Here is a 16,645-nt window from a genome sequence, read left to right as displayed (position 1 = left end):
AAAAAATAAAAAAATAAAAAGGACATGGTGGCTTGCACCTTGTACCTTGTATTAGTCCGTTCTCATATTGCTATAAAGAACTACCTGAGCCGGGCGTGGTGGCTCACGCCTGTAATCCCAGCACTTTGGGAGGCTGAGATGGGTGGATCACCTGAGGTCAGGAGTTTGAGACCAGCCTGACCAACATGGTGAAACCCCGTCTCTACTAAAACTACAAAAATTAGCTGGGTGTGGTGGCAGGCGCCTGTAATCCCATCTACTGGGGAGGCTGAGGCAGGGAAAATTGCTTGAACCCAGCAGGCGGAGGTTGCTGTGAGCCAAGATGGTGCCACTGCATTCCAGCCTGGGCAACAGAGCAAGACTCCATCTCAAAAACTAACTAAATAAATAATAATGAACTACCTGAGACTGGGTAATTTAGAAAGAAAAGAGGTTTAATTGGCCCACAGTTCCACAGGCTATACAAGAAGCATGGCTGGGGAGGCCTCAGGAAACTTACAGTCATGGCAGAAGATGAAGGGGAAGCAGGCATGTCTTACATGGCAGGAGAAAGAGGAAGAGAGAGCAGTGGGGAGGTGCTACACACTTTTAAACAACCAGATAACGTGAGAACTTACTTCCTATCACAAAAACAGCAAGGGGGAAATCCGCCCCCATGATCCAGTCACCTCCCACCAGGCCCTTCCTCCAACATTGGGGGTTACAATTCAACATGAGATTTGGGCAGGGGCACAGATCCAAACCATAGCACACCTGTAGTCCTAGCTACTCAGAAGGCTGAGGCAGGAGGATCTCCAGGAGTTCTAAGCTGCAGTGAACTATGATTGCACCTATAAATAGCTGGTAACAGAGCAAGACCCTGTCTCTAAATCTAAAAGAGAAATAACACTGAGAAATGTTTTGGTACTGGGAACTTTTTTTTTTTTTTTTTTTTGAGACAGAGTTTCACTCTTGTTGCCTGGGCTGCAGTGCAATGGTGCGATCTTGGCTCACAAAACTTCCACCTCCCAGGTTCAAACGTTTCGCCTACGTCAGCTTCCCGAGTAGCTGGGATTACAGCATGTGCCACCATGCCTGGCTAATTTTGTGTATTTTTAGTAGAGACGGGGTTTCTCCATGTTGGTCAGGCTGGTCTCGAACTTTCGACCTCAGGTGAGCCACCTGCCTCGACCTCCCAAAGTGCTGGGATTATAGGCGTGAGCCACCGTGCCTGGCCTGAGAACTTTCTTGAAGATATTTTCCCCCTAATTTTATTTAGGTATGAGTGACAAAAATTACATATATTTAAGGTATACAATATGATGTTTTGATATGTATGTACATTGTGAAAAGATTACCACAAGTAAGCTAATTAATATATCACCTCACATAGTTATATGTGTATATATGGTGAGAACACTTGAAATCTACTCTCAGCAAATTTCAAGTATACAAGGTATTATTATTAACTTTAGTTACTATGCTATACATAGGTCTCCAGAACTTATTTGTCTTATATCTGAAAGTTTGTACGTTTTGACCAATTTCTACTCCTTTCTCCTACCCCACAGTCCTTGGTAATATCATTCCACTCTCTATTACTGTGAGTTCAGCTTTTTCTTAGATTCCATATATAAGTGAGAGCATGAAGAATTTGTCTTTCTGTTTCTGGCTTATTTCATTTAGCATAATGTCCTCCAGGTTCAGCCATGTTGTTTAAAATTGCAGGTTTTCCTCTCTCTCTCTCTCTCTCTTTTTTTTTTTTTTTTCTTTTTTGTAGAGACAGGGTCTCACTATGTTGCCCAGGCTGGTCTCGAACTCTTGGGCTCAAGCAGTCCTCCTGCCTTGGTCTCCCAAAGTGCAGAGATTATAGGCATGAGCCAACACACTTGGCCTTTCCTTCTTTTTTTTTTTAAGGCCAAATAATATTCATTTGTATATATACACCACATTTGCTTTATCCATTCATCTGTTGATAGACACTTAGGTTATTTCCATATCTCTTGAAGAGATTTTTAAATGGCATTTAAAAGTACTCTCTGAGCTGAGTGCAGTGGCTCACACCTGTAATCCCAGCAATTTTGGAGGCCAAGATGGGCAGATCACTTTTGAAGCAGGAGTTTGAGACCAGTCTGGCCAACGTGGTAAATGGTGTCTCTGCTAAAAAGGCCAAAAATTAGCCAGGTGGGTGATGCATGCCTGTAATCTCAGCTATTGGAGAGGCTGAGGCACAAGAATCATTTGAACCCAGGAGGCAGAGGTTGCAGTGACCTGAGATCGCACCACTGCATTCCATCCAGCCTGGGTGACAGAGCGAGACCCTGTCTCAAGAAAAAGAAAAATACTGTTAGACCTGGCACTTTGATTAGGAGGAGATAGTGTTTCTCATAGAAGACTTCACACTTGTCGAAGCATGCATAGGAGCTCATTATTTGTTGGAGGACATTCTGTATTGTTCATGTGACCCCTTACATCTCCACTTGAACTTTCTAGTAAATTATGCCTTTGCTGGGCTTTATGCTCTATGGTTTTTCTTCATATGAGAAGGGGAAGCCCTAGAAGTAGGGCTCCTAGACTAAGCTGAGATCTAGCCCTAATCTGCATGGTTGGGGTCTTGCCCATGGTAACTTTCAGGAGGTGCAGAGGAGTGGAACTATGTAAAAGGGATGTTGTTTGCATTGATCATTGTTTCCACTTGAGTCAGCATACCAGATTGCTGTCGTTTTGGTCCTGTGGTAGCCTAGCATTGCCTTAAAGTGTTCTGTGTGCTACCTTTGCTCTGACAAAATGCTTAAGGACTTTAGGGATAGGCAGTAAATACATACAATGAATGTAGGAGGGCCAGGCAGCGTGGCTCACGCCTGTAATCCTAGCACCTTGGGAGGCTGAGGCAGGAGGATCACTTGAGCCTAGGAGTTCAAGACCAGCCTGGGCAACATGAAGAAATCCCATCTCTACAAAAAATACAAAAATTAGCCAGGCATGGTGATGCACACCTGTAGCCCCAGCTACTTGGGAGGCTGAGTTGGTAGGATCGCTTTGAGCCTGGGGGTCAAGGCTGCAGTGAGCTGTGATCACACCACTGTACTCCAGCCTAGGCAACACAGCTAGACTGTCTCAAAAAGAAAAAATAAAAAATAAAGTAGGGAAATGAATGTTTGAAAGAGCAGAAAGCTATGGAATTCTAACAAGATAGATGTTTATAATAGGGTATTTCTGTATCTAACACATATTTATGTTCAAAATAGTTCCATTACAAAATGTAACTTTTTTTGGTTTTCTATGTTTATTTTAGGGGTTTGATGTAAAAGGCCAATTGCTCAAGATATGCTTCTATACAACTAATAAAAATATACGTGACTTTTTGGTAGGTAAAGGTGAGACTACGTAGTATACATTTTCTAGAAAGCCTGGGTGAAAAACTTGGAAGAAAACCTTGGAAGAAAAACTTTAAGTAATTTTAACGTTCAACTAATATCTAATAAGTAAAAGTGTGACAACCCCTTCATCTTTTTTTCCCCTTCATCTTTCTTCAGTGACTATTTTACATTTGTGGCAAAAGAAAATTTGTGTTAATGTTCAAAATATAATTCTTGAATGGCATATTATCTCATGACTTTTTTTATAATCTTTAATTCCCAGCACTACCTTCTTTGATAATCTCATGACATATTTTGCAAATGTGCTTGATTTTTTGTAAAGTCACTGCTTTAATTACTTTTTATTCAAGGTTGAAATTTTAAAAGAAAAAAATTATTTTTCTGAAAAAGAGAAAAGAACTATAGACTTCGTGCATCAAGTTGAGAAGCTTTATTTGGGACATTTCCAAGAAAATATGCAAATCCAGTCATTTCCCAGGTAGTCTCATTAGTCCCCTTTTGATAATATTAGAATATCGTTAGATAGTATTTCATTTATAATTGTTAGTGAACACAAGTTTCTTATGTGGAACTGAGCCTGCATTTTCCATGGAGATAAAACTTGTATCAGACAGAAGGGACTCGAGAGTTTTCTGTCATTTTAATATTTGCATAATCAGAATTATGTGTTCCCCAAAAGAGTAGATATTCTTGAGCAGATGAAAAGGAATGATGCCTTTTTCTCCAAAATTTAAAAAAAAAAAATTTATATCACTGTTTTTAGGTATTGGATAAAGGAACAAGATTTTTTCAAGCACAAGTCTGTTTTGGACTCATTCCTGAAATATGATTGTAAAGATGAATTTAACAAACAGGACCATAGAATTGTGTTAAATTGGGCTCTGTGGTGGGATCAACTAACACAAGAATCCATCCTTCTCCCCAGGATAAGTCCAGAAGGCAAGTGTGAGAGAGCCTGAAATATGAACATACTGAATGAGAATTAAATTGGGTATTGATATTTGAATATTTTGATGTGTCTCAATTTTAGAATTCCTTTTGGGAAATGATATTCAGGTTCTTTAAAATGCAAATCGTTGCATTAAGATCTCTTTCTTATCCCAGAGTTTCTGGGAGGGATTTATAATGTGCTAATAAAAGAAAAAAAAATAGTTAATTGAGATTTCAAGGTTGAGTTTTCATTCCAGCTTCAAAGTGACAATCTGTTTTTGCAAATAGTCTTGAGTTTCTTGTGTAAATTGGGGATCTATACCATCTGATATAGGGGATCTGGGGCATAACTAACAATGGTAAACAGTAGCAATTCAGAGAGTAAAATTCTGGCTTACTATTATGGCTGAAGTTTTTATTTGTTTATTATTTTTAATTTATTTTTTTCTTTTCATCCTTCCCCATCTGAAACAAAGTTTTTATTTACATTAAGGGAAAGAGAAGGGAAAAAAAGGGTTGAACAGGTAACTGAAATGTACAGCTAATATGTAAGTTTCATTTTAACCACCATAGTAATTAGAAGCTACATCTAGCTCTTTGGCTGTAGTATTGATTATAAAATGAACAATGTGGCCAGGCATGGTGGCTCACACCTGTAATCCCAGCACTTTGGGAAACCGAGATGAGAAGATTGCTTGAGGCCAGGAGTTCAAGACCAGCCTAGCAACATAGTGAGACCCCCATATCTACAGAATATATATTTTTTACATTACCTGGGCGGACGGGCGTGGTGGCTCACGCCTATAATCCCAGCACTTTGGGAGGCTGAGGCAGGCGAATCACCTGAGGTTAGGAGTTCAAGACCAGCTTGGCCAACATTGTGAAACCCCACCTCTACTAAAAATACAACAATTAGCTGGGTGTGGTTGTGCATGCCTGTAATTCCAGCTACTTGGGAGGCTGAGGCAGGAGAATTGCTTGAACCTGGGAGGCGGAAGTTGCAGTGAGCCAAGATTGCGCCACTGCACTCCAGCCTGGGCTACACGGCGAGACTGTCTCAAAAAAAAAAAAAAAAAATTTACCTGGTCATGATGGCACATCCCTGCAGTACCTGCTACTTGGGCAGCTGAAGTAGGAGTACCACTTGAGCCCAGGAGGTCAAGGCTGCCACGAGTGCACCACTGCACTCCAGCCTGGACAACACAGCGAGATCCTGTCTCAAAAAAAGGAAAATAGTAACACAGAGGACCTGAATAATTAATATATTGTATAAATATCTATGTCCAGATTGTTATATTTACTCAGTAATTTAGTGTTGAGTTACGTGTCAATAGACATAATTAATTACATTTTAAAATGTGTTTTTTTCCATGTAGAATACAAATCATATTCCCCTGAAGCCCTCTGGAGATACCTCACAGCTCGCCATGATTGGTTAAACATTATCTTATGGATTGGAGAATTTCAAACCCAGCATAGTTATGCTTCACTTCAGCAGAACAAATGGCCCCTTCTGACTGTTGATGTTATTAACCAGAATACTTCCTGTAACAACTACATGAGGAATGAAATTTTAGATAAGCTGGCCAGGTATTATAACTGTTGAACTAATACCCAATGGGAAGAATACAAGGGAAGAGCAAGAAAAAATAATGGTATAGCTTTTCCTTTGAAATGCCATAAATCCAATGCAGTGTTGTTTCATATTACTATAAAATTTAAAGGACATCATCTTACAGTGAGGTTTTAAAATCATACTCATTTGGCCAAGCGCGGTGGCTCATGCCTGTAATCTCAGCACTTTGGGAGGCCGAGGCGGGCAGATCACCTGAGGTCAAGAGTTCAAGACAAGTCTGGCCAACTTGGTGAAACCCTGTCTCTACAAAAATACAAAAATTAGCCAGGCATAGTGCCAGGTAATCCCAACTACTGGGGAGGCAGAGGCAGGAGAATTGCTTGAACCCAGGATGCAGAGGTTGCAGTGAGCCGAGATTGCATCATTGCACTCCAGCCTGGGCAGCAGAGTGAGACTCTGTCTAAAAAAAAAAAAAAAAAAAAAAAAAAAATCATGCATTTAATATCATGTGGGTAGTAAATAAGCTCTCAAGTTCTAGATGTAGGTTCCTCCCAAAACATTTTATGCACTTTGGTATAGAAATGTTAAGTTTTCAGTAGGGCTATAAGGAGCAAGTGACAAGAGCTGAGATGGGGATATCTTAGTATCCTGTCTCCTGTGCTTCATATCACTACATGTGTGCTGTGCATGTTCTTGAACTAAGAGAACTGCTGAATTAAGAAATAATGAGGGGAAGTAGCTCTTGAAGTGATGTGAAGATTTTAAACTTTAATTCATTTAGAAAAACCTGTTAAATTGAACCATATGAACTTGCCATTTGTGTGGGTCAAAAATGACTGAATATCAACCATTTCATATGGCTCCATTTAAGCTCTCTTTCTAACCTGTTGAAATAGTGTAAGGAAAGCTAATAACATGTATGTTAAGTTTCTTAAACATATTTTTATGTATTATTTTCTATTTATACTTATTTTGGGGTATACTTACAGCTGTATTTTCCTCCCCAGCTTAAAGATGTGGAGAGTCAGATCCAGGGACGTTAAGTGCTTTGCCCAAGCCAGTTAGTTATAGATTTAAATCCCTTAGCCCCTGATTTTCTATTCATTCTTCTCTCCATTGCACTAAATGCTCTTGTTTACTACTAGTAAATATTATAGAACTTGTATGCTTACCTAATATTTTGCTTAGCATTTGGTTTTTAAACTAATGTATATATGGTTTTGGAATTATGAAATTAGTAAATTAATGAACTCTTTACCACCAGATTAAAGGGGAAAAATCATACCACCCTGTTAGATACAGAAAAGCATTTGATAAAATTCAGCCTATTTACGATCAAAACTTGGCAAACTAAGCATAGATGCAGACTCCCTTAATTTTTTTTTTTTTTTTTTTGAGACGGAGTCTCGCTGTCACCCAGGATGGAGTGCAGGGGCGTGATCTTGGCTCACTACAAGCTCCGCCTCCTGGGTTCACAGCATTCTCCTGCCTCAGCCTCCAGAGTAGCTGGGACTACAGGCACCCACCACCACGCCCAGCTAATTTCTTTTTGTATTTTTAGTAGAGATGGGGTTTCACCATGTTAGCCAGGATGGTCTTGATCTCCTGACCTCGTGATCTACCCGCCTCGGCCTCCCAAAGTGTTGGGATTACAGGCGTGAGCCACTGCCCCTGGCCTTTTTTTTTTTTTTTTAAATTTTTTTTTTGGTTTTGTTTTTGAGATGGAGTCTCACTCTGTCGCCGAGGATGGAGTGCAGTGGCACTATCTCTGCTCACTGCAAGCTCCGCCTCCCAGGTGTCCTCATTCTCCTGCCTCAGCCTCCCCAGTAGCTGGGACTACAGGCGCCTGCCACCACGCCTGGCTAATTTTTTTTTTTTTTTTTTTTTTTTTTGTATTTTTAGTAGAGACGAGGTTTCACCATGTTAGCCAGATTGGTCTCAATCTCCTGACCTCGTGATCCGCCTGCCTTGGCCTCCCAAAGCGCTGGGGTTACAGGCGTGAGCCACTGCGCCTGGCCTAAACTCCCTTAACTTAAAAGGGGTATCTAGAAAAATCCTTTTAGCCAACATCATACTTACTAGTGAAACATTGTAAGCATTCTCTTTAGATTTGGAGCAAGACAAGCCTGCTATCAAGTCTTACCAAGTTGATCTTTAAATATAGTGTAATCTCAGTAAAAATCCCAGCAGTTTTTTTTTTGTTTGTTTTTTGTTTTGTGGATTATGACATGCCGATCGTAAATATTTATATAGAAATTAGAGGGTCTGCTGGGCACGGTGGCTCACACACCTGTAATCCCAACACTTTGGGAGGCTGAGGTAGGCAGATCACTTGAGGTCAGGAGTTTGAGACCAGCGTGGCCAACATGATGAAACATCGTCTCTACTAAAAATACATAAATTAGCTGGGCGTGGTGGCACTTGCTTGTAATCCCAGCTACTCAGAAGGCTGAGGCAGGAGGATCGCTTGAACTCAGGACGTGGAGGTTGCAGTGAGCCAAGATCAAGCCACTGAACTCTCCAGCCTGGGAGACAGAGTGAGAGTCCATCTCAAAAAAAACAACAACAAAAAGAAATTAGAGGGTTAAGAAGAGCCCTGAAAAAGAACTTGCCCTACCAGATATCAAAACTTATTCTAAAGCTGTAGCAGTTAAGACAGAGTATTGGTGCCAGGGTAGAGAACAGAAGTGTGAGCCTAGAAACAGACCTATACCTGTATGATCATTTTACATATGACAGAGGTGGTCCTGCACAAGAGTGGAGAAAGAACCATCTTTTTGACAATGGGGCTAGAATAACTGAATAGCTATATGGTGAAAAAAATCTAATCAGATTCCCCTCCCTACCTTATGTTGTACATTACATCAATTCTGGGTAGATGTTAACACCTAAATGTCAAATGTGAAAGTATAAAATATGGAAAACGCTATAAGTGAATATTTTCACAACCTTGGGAGTAGTAGGATATATGCTCTCTAAAAGGCCTAAAGGGGCAAAGTTCTGGCACTGAGACCAAGAGAGCTGCCTGGCAGGAGTTGTGACCCTAAGTGTAGGGTGTCAGCCAAGCTGTAGTCACCCAGCACAGAGAGAGCCAGGGTATTTCCTTTTATCTCCTGATGGAGCCCTCCCATTGAGTGAACTAAAACAGAAGTCTGAGGACACTGGGGTCTTGTAGTAGAACCCATAGAGGTGAGCCTCCAGGAACAGAGTAGGGTGACACAGAGTAGAGCTTGGATCTGAGGAGAAGGATACCAGCACATAGGCTTCTCACAAAAGAGGAAGCACAAATGGCTAATAAACATATGAAAAGATGCTCTTCCTCATTTATAGGTAAGGAAATGCAAATTTATTTTACCCGAAATTTAGGAACAACTAAAATGGACCTCAGTGTTTCACTAATAAATATGATGTTGGCTAGAAGGATTTTTCTAGATACACCTTTTAAGTTAAGGGAATTTGCATCTATGCTTAGTTTGCCAATAGTTTTTATCATAAGTATGGCTAAATTTTCTCAAAGGTAGAGTGGATAAATATTTTATATTCATACAATGGAATACTATATAATAATGAAAAATAACAAATTATACCCAGAGGTATCAACATGGATAAATCACACAATGTTGGGTAGAAGAAATAAAGTAGAGAACAATATATCCAGAATGTTCCACATAATACAAAGTTCAAAATAGGCAAAACCTTAAATTATTTGGGATTGCATATATGTGTAATAAAACTATGAATAAAAGTAAAAAGGCCAGACACAGTGGCTCACACCTGTAATCCCAACACTTTCGGAGGCCTAGGCAGGAGGACTGCTTGAGTCCAGGAGTTCAAGATCAGCCTGGACAACATAGACCTTGTCCCTACAAAAAATTTAAAAACAGTGTGGTGGCACATGCCTGTCGTCCCAGCTACTCAGATGGCTGAGGTAGGAAGATCACTTGAGCTCCGGAGGCGGAGCTTGCAGTGAGCTGAGATGGCACCACTGTACTCCAGCCTAGGCGACAGAGTAAGACCCTGCCAAAAAAAAAAAAAAAGTATGGGAATGATTATCATAAAAGTCAGGATAGTGGCTACCTCTGGAGGTAGCAAAGGGCATGCAGTGGGGGAGGAATATACCAAGGGCTTATAATGTTCTATAATTAGGTTAGTGGTTCCATGATGTTTCTATAAACTCCATATACAGGTATATATTTTCTTTACTCCTTTGGTATATATGATGTAACAGTAACTTTGTCAAAAGTAATATTTACATGCAGATTTCTATTCTTGTTCAGTAGTTGGTCTATTTAAATTATTCTGATGTAGCATGATGATTTTGTTTGGATATTTTGGTGAATTTCTTAGTGCTTAGAGCATCCAGCTTCAAGGGTTAACCACTGTTGCTATACTGGGTAATGGTTCCCATCAAAAACCAAAAAATGGAAATAGCTTGATTTAGGTTTTTAAAATAATAAAGATAACTTGAGTCTGTCATTACTAACTTTAAATACTACAGTGGTGCAGAAAATTTTATTAGAAATCAGCAAAATATGTGTCTGAGAACATATAGAGTAAGAACTGGCAGCATTAATTTGTAAATGCTTATTTTTAAGTAATTGAGACCTAAACTATGGGCGTGATTTGGTCTACTCTGAACATAGCGACTTTTTAACTTGCCATCCTATAAATCTGTCCATAGGAATGGGGTTTTTCTGGCATCTGAACTGGAAGACTTTGAATGCTTCCTCCTAAGACTGAGCCGTATTGGAGGTGTAATACAGGATACCCTCCCTGTTCAAAACTACAAGACCAAAGAAGGTTGGGATTTCCATTCTCATTTCATTCTCTATTGTTTGGAGCACAGTCTGCAGCATCTTCTTTATGTCTACCTTGACTGTTACAAGTGAGTACTGAGAATGCATTTGTCCTTGAGCAGGTCTTCACATTTTCTCTTTGCATATGACTCCTGAATGTGACTTTTAGGAAAACAGTAATCATTCACACGAGGAATACTGATCTTTTTGAGGTAGTTTTCTCCATCTCAACAGTTGGTACCTCTTTGAGTTCAGTACTACATTCAGCAAAATGCTTATGTGTTTTTTGGTGATATTAATTCTGTAGTATCTCTGTTAACCTTTTAAATGACTTTAGAATACAATGAAAGAAATGCTTTAAAAGGTTTGAGAGGAAGATTCTAAAGTTTTACTTGGAGTTTTCTTTGATACTTTGATTACCAAGAGAATGCTGAACAACTTTGATTTCATAGCAAGGTATATTTCACTTCAAGGTATATTAGATATGCTCTAAAATTTATATTTCTATAGACACACACACACAGAGGAAGAGAGAGCAATACATCAGTATATGTCTACCTAAGATTAACCCGCAGAGTCATGTCTGTGGCCAGTGTTAATTGCTATTGGGTCAGTAATAACAATAACAATAGAAGTAGTCTTTAATATGTGAGTGTTTACAATGTTGGCACTAAGCTAAGTACTTTATATGCATTATCTCATTTAATCTTCACAAAAACTCTGTGGGTTGGTTACTCCCATGTCCATTTTACAGATGAAGAAAGAGGCTTTGAGAGAGACTAAGTATGTTACTTAAGGCACACAGCTAGTAAGTGGAAGAGCTGATTAATTCTACTTAATTTTTATTCTGGAGCCCACATTTGTGCACTCATAGGCAACATTTTTATTTTACTTATTTTGTGTAGTAAAGACTAGGAATTGGCTGGGCACGGTGGCTCACATCTCTAATCCCAGCACTTTGGGAGGCCAAGGCAGGAGAATCACTTTAGCCCAAAAGTTCAAGACCAGCCTGGGCAATGTAGTAGGTCTTCTTTACAAAGAAGTAAATCAGCCAGGCATAGTGGCACACACCTGTAGTCCCAGGTACCTGGGAAGCTGAGGTGGAAGGATTACTTGAGCCTAGGAGGTCCAGGCTGCAGTGAGCCATGTTTGCGCCACTGCACTCCAGCCTGGGCAATACAGTGAGACCTGGTCTCAAAAAAAACAGACTAGGAGTTCCAACAGAAGTTGTATTTTTGGTATGTCATATAATTAGTCTTACTTAGAAATGCTGTCTCCAAAGCTACTGGCAAGAGAACAGATTTAAGAGCTGTATTTTCAAGTATGTATTCTGAGCCATAATTCCTGAGTTGTAACCTCTCTGTAGTTGTGTAAGCTTTTTATTTTTTATTTTGAGACAGTCTCACTCTGTCACTCAGACTGGAGTGCAGTGGCACAATCATGGCTCATTGCAGCCTCGAACTCCTGGGCTCAAGCAATTCCCCCACCTCAGCCTCCCAAGTAACTGGAACTACAGGTGCACACCACCACACTTGGCTTGTAAGAGTTTTTTAAAAGCCTCTTATTAAGTTTGAATATGCTAAAAAGTTTTTGTTGTAAAAACCAATAAAATATGAAGTTTCTTAATGTACAAAGTATCTATTAATCTGATTACGATTTGGTTAAATTTCATCATGGTAGTGAACATATGATGTCTCTAAAATCTCTGTCTCTAAAATTGTTTCCAGATCGTGAAGAATATGTAAAATACAACACAAGAGTGGGAGTATTTTGTGTTATATTTACTTTTTAATTCCAAGATTCTTTTTTCAAATGCTAATCATCGCCTGAGCAAACATGGTTGTAACTGTCTTATCCTGTATGTTAATCAAAGAAGTTTTTTGTTTGTTTTATATACAGACTTAGTCCTGAAAATTGTCCCTTTTTGGAAAAAAAAGAGTTACATGAAGCACACCCTTGGTTTGAATTTTTAGTTCAGTGTCGACAAGTTGCCAGTGATTTAACAGGTATGGGTATACTGTGTTAAACACAGAAACTTTCTTTGGATCAATCACTGGTCTGTTGAATGGTATTAAACTTGTGAACTCTTTTAAATAAATTATTTGGCTGTGGTCAGCTATCTGAATGTAATCTAGGCTCACACTTTAGGTAAGAAGCAGAAGGAAGGCCAAAAAGGTTAGCCATCAGCCAGCCAAGAAAAGCTAGACCTGGAGCAAAGAGCTTCTGTGGTTTTGTCCCCTTCCCCTTAGCATTGTGCTCTAGAATTTCCCTTATCCCACCAGTTTGTCACAGGCTGAATTCCTGCTCTCTGGTAGACTGATAACCTTTTTCCATGAAGAAGTGGTCTGTCTTCCAGATCCCTGTTTTGCATTTTTAGTAAGGAACTCCAAATGGAGTTAAAAGAAATCCATAGTATGTGTGAGATTGTTGTGTCCTCTGCAGTGGAGCTGCTGATGTAGAGGCTTACTCTGGTTGTAATCAGACAGAAAAGCCTTGTTACCCCTGACGACTTAGCTGGTGTTATCCCAGAAATATGGGAAAGGGGTCAAGCTGAATGACCACAGACAAGGAATGTCAGTAGTCTTTCAGTTACATGTAATGTCCAGTTTCTCTCAAAATGCAGAATTTTTTCATAATGTGGGTTTTGTTTTTTGGTTTTGCATGCTGATTATGAAGTAATATATGTTCATTGTTAAAAAAAAAAAAAAAATAGAAGCCACAGACAACTATCAAGAAGGTAATACTGGCCAGGTGTGGTGGCTCACACCTGTAATCCCAGTGCTTTGGGAGGCAAAGTGGAAGGATCACTTGAGGATAGGAGTTCAAGACAAGCCTGGGCAACATAGCAAGACCCTGTCTCTACAAAAGATTTTTAAAAACTAGCTGTGGTGGCATGCTCCTGTAGTCCCAGCAACTTGGGAGGCTGAGATGGGAGGATCACTTGAGCCCAGGGGTTAGAGGATGCAGTGAGCCATGATTGTGTCACTGCACTCCAGCGTAGTTGATAAAGCAAGACCCTGTCTCTTTTTTAAAAAATAATTAATTAATTAATTAAAAAGTAATACCTCCATAGGTAGATAGCCTAGGTACATAGGAAAATAACCACCCATAGGTAACCACTGATAATATTTTAATGTATTTTGTTCCAGTTATCTTCACTGTACTTTTTAAAAACCTAGTCTCTCTTGTATTTCATTCACCCAACAAATATTTATTGAGCTCCTACCTTGTGACAGACTATTGTAAGTGCTAGTAGAACAACAAGAAACATCTATGTTTTTATATACTGCTTTTTTTTGTCTAATATTATAACAGAATTTTCCCACATTCTTAAAGACAATGACCATTTTAGGCCGGGCACGGTGGCTCACGCCTGTAATCCCAGCACTTTGAGAGGCCAAGGCGGGCAGATCACAAGGTCAGGAGATCGAGACCATCCTGGCTAACACGGTGAAACCCCGTCTCTACTAAAAATACAAAAGAAAAATTAGCCAGGTGTGGTGGCGGGTGCCTGTAGTCCCGGCTACTTGGGAGGCTAAGGCAGGAGAATGGCATAAACTGGGGAGGTGGAGCTTGCAGTGAGCCGAGATAGCGCCACTCCAGCCTGGGCGAGAGAGTGAGACTCCGTCTCAAAAAAAAAAAAAGACAGTGACCATTTTAAATGTTTACATAATATTTCATTGTATGGATATACCCTTATTTAATTTACTGTTCTCATTTTCTGATAATGAGGCCATTTTCCATTTTTTTCTGTTATAAATAATCGTCTTGAATATATTTCAATATAAAACTTTGTCCTTATTTCAGATTATTTTCTTAGCACAGATAGGTTTTGGGATATAAAACCATTGGGTCAAAGGTTACACATGTTTAAGATTCTTACTGTAGGACCAGATTGCTTTCCAAGGGAGTTGTACAGTTTTATTTTAAGTCCCAGTCTCTACTCACTGTCACCAGCTCTAATGCTTGATGATGAGTTTTTTAAATTATTGCTAATTGGATAGGTAGTATATGGCATCTAATTAATTTGCATTTCTTTGTTGCTAGTGAATTATACAGTTTTATGTGTCAGGCATTTATATTTCCTCCTTCATAAATTGGTTATTTCTTTTGCCCATTTATCTGTTAGAGTCAGTATTTTTGGCATTGATTTGGATGAGCTCTTTGTTGAGGACAAACTCAGCAACTCTTTAGGTTGTCATTTGTTATAATTTTTCTCTCAGTTCATTGTTACCTTTTAATTTTCTTTGAACAGAAGTTTTTATTTTTATGTAGACGAATCTTTCATTTTTTCCCTCTGTGATGTTTTCCCATTGCTTTTAAACTTAGGAAGTCCGTTTTGTTTTTTTTTTTTTGACTGTGGATAGAGTTAAAAATTTATGTTATTTTTCTCACATTTATGTAATTTTTAATTTAGTATTTATCCCTCTTAAGGAGAAAAACACTGTCTTTTATTTTCCAGATCCCAAACTGATCTTCCAGGCTAGCCTTGCAAATGCTCAGATTTTGATTCCCACCAATCAGGCCAGTGTAAGCAGTATGCTATTGGAAGGACATACCCTCCTGGCCCTTGCTACTACAATGTATTCTCCTGGGGGTGTCAGTCAGGTATGGATAGCACTTTATGACAAAATAGGACTGATTTTTAAATTTAGCAGAATTATCTATGGATTGTCTAGATCTCAGCTGATATTAAAATATAACTATATTCAAGTATTTCATTAGATTAAAGAGCAGAGGATAAGGCTGAATTTAAAAATTTTATATCTCGGCCCGGTGCAATGGCTCACTCCTGTAATCCCAGCACTTTGGGAGGCCGAGGCAGGCGGATCACTTGAGGTCAGGAGTTCAAGACCAACCTAGCCAACATGGTGAAACACCGTCTCTACTAAAAATAGAAAAAACTTTGCTGGGCGTCTTGGCGCATGCCTGTAATCCCAGCTACTCGGGAGGCTGAGGCATGAGAATCACTTGAACCTGAGAGGTGAAGGTTGCAGTGAGCTGAGACTGCGCCACTGCACTCCAGCCTGGGCGACAGAGCGGGACTCCATCTCAAAAAAAAAAAAAAAAAGAAAAGAAATTTATGTCATCTTCAGTTTAAAGGGAATGAAGCCAGGCGCGGTGGCTCACGTTTGTAATTCCAGCCCTTTGAGAGGCCAGGGTGGGTGTATCGCTTGAGTACAGGAGTTTGAGACCAGCCTGGGCAACATGATGAAACCTCCATCTCTATAAAAAAAAAATTTTTACATTAGCTGGGCATGACCGAGTGCGGGGGCTCACACCTGTAATCCCAGCACTTTGGGAGGCCGAGGCGAGTGGATCACTTGAGGTCAGGAGTTCAAGACCAGCCTGGCCAACATGCTGAAACCCCATCTCTACTAAAAATACAAAAATTAGCCAGGCATGGTAGCGTACGCCTGTAATCCCAGCTACTCAGGAGGCAGAGGCAGAAGAATTGCTTGAACCCAGGGGGCAGAGGTTGCAGTGAGCTGAGATTGCGCCAGTGCACTCCAGCCTCTGTGACAGAGCAAGACTCCGTCTCAAAAAAAAAAAAAAAAAAAAATTAGCTGGGCATGGTGGCGTGCTCCTGTAGTCCCAGCTACTTGGGTGGCTGAGACAGGATTACTTGAGCCTGGGAAGTCGAAGCTGCAGTGAGCCAAGATCATACCACTGCACTCCAGCCTGGGTGACAAAGTGAGATCCTGTCTCAAAAAAAAAAAAAGGCTGGGCGGGGGCAGGGAGGGGAATGAATATGTTATATAGAGATTCTTTTTTCCCTTTAGTTTGTTTTCCAGTACTCCAGATTTGTTTTCAGAATACAATTAGGATCTGCTTGCTTCTGGGAGTAAGAATACTTTAGATCTGTGGCTTGGTAATTATTCTCTACTATTTGCCCTCTTAGGTCGAAGGAAACCATAATCTTCAGCTACCCATATAAACTGTATTGAGGGACCTAGTGGAAATGTGCCCATCTTTGCTTTTTA

General features: G+C 39.9%; 1 protein-coding gene across 3 annotated transcripts in view; it reads left to right on the top strand.

Moving 5' to 3' along the window:
• Positions 1–16,645, top strand: part of SPG11 (SPG11 vesicle trafficking associated, spatacsin) — a 101,846-nt gene that overhangs the window by 38,223 nt on the left and 46,978 nt on the right. For all 3 annotated transcript variants that reach the window (XR_008514121.2, XM_024232354.3, XM_054532744.2), the window contains exons 12-18: positions 3,275–3,346; positions 3,710–3,837; positions 4,123–4,298; positions 5,666–5,879; positions 10,547–10,750; positions 12,561–12,667; positions 15,124–15,269. Coding sequence is in view for 2 of the 3 variants with exons in the window: in XM_024232354.3 (XP_024088122.2) it covers positions 3,275–3,346; positions 3,710–3,837; positions 4,123–4,298; positions 5,666–5,879; positions 10,547–10,750; positions 12,561–12,667; positions 15,124–15,269 (1,047 nt within the window). In the remaining variant the exon portion in view is untranslated. The remainder of the gene's footprint in view (positions 1–3,274; positions 3,347–3,709; positions 3,838–4,122; positions 4,299–5,665; positions 5,880–10,546; positions 10,751–12,560; positions 12,668–15,123; positions 15,270–16,645) is intronic.

This window comes from Pongo abelii, chromosome 16 (genome assembly GCF_028885655.2).
Source record: "Pongo abelii isolate AG06213 chromosome 16, NHGRI_mPonAbe1-v2.0_pri, whole genome shotgun sequence".
NCBI classification, from domain to species: Eukaryota; Metazoa; Chordata; class Mammalia; order Primates; family Hominidae; genus Pongo; species Pongo abelii.
The sequence above is the reverse complement of the archived record's forward strand: the minus strand, read 5'-3'. Positions and strand labels throughout refer to the sequence as shown.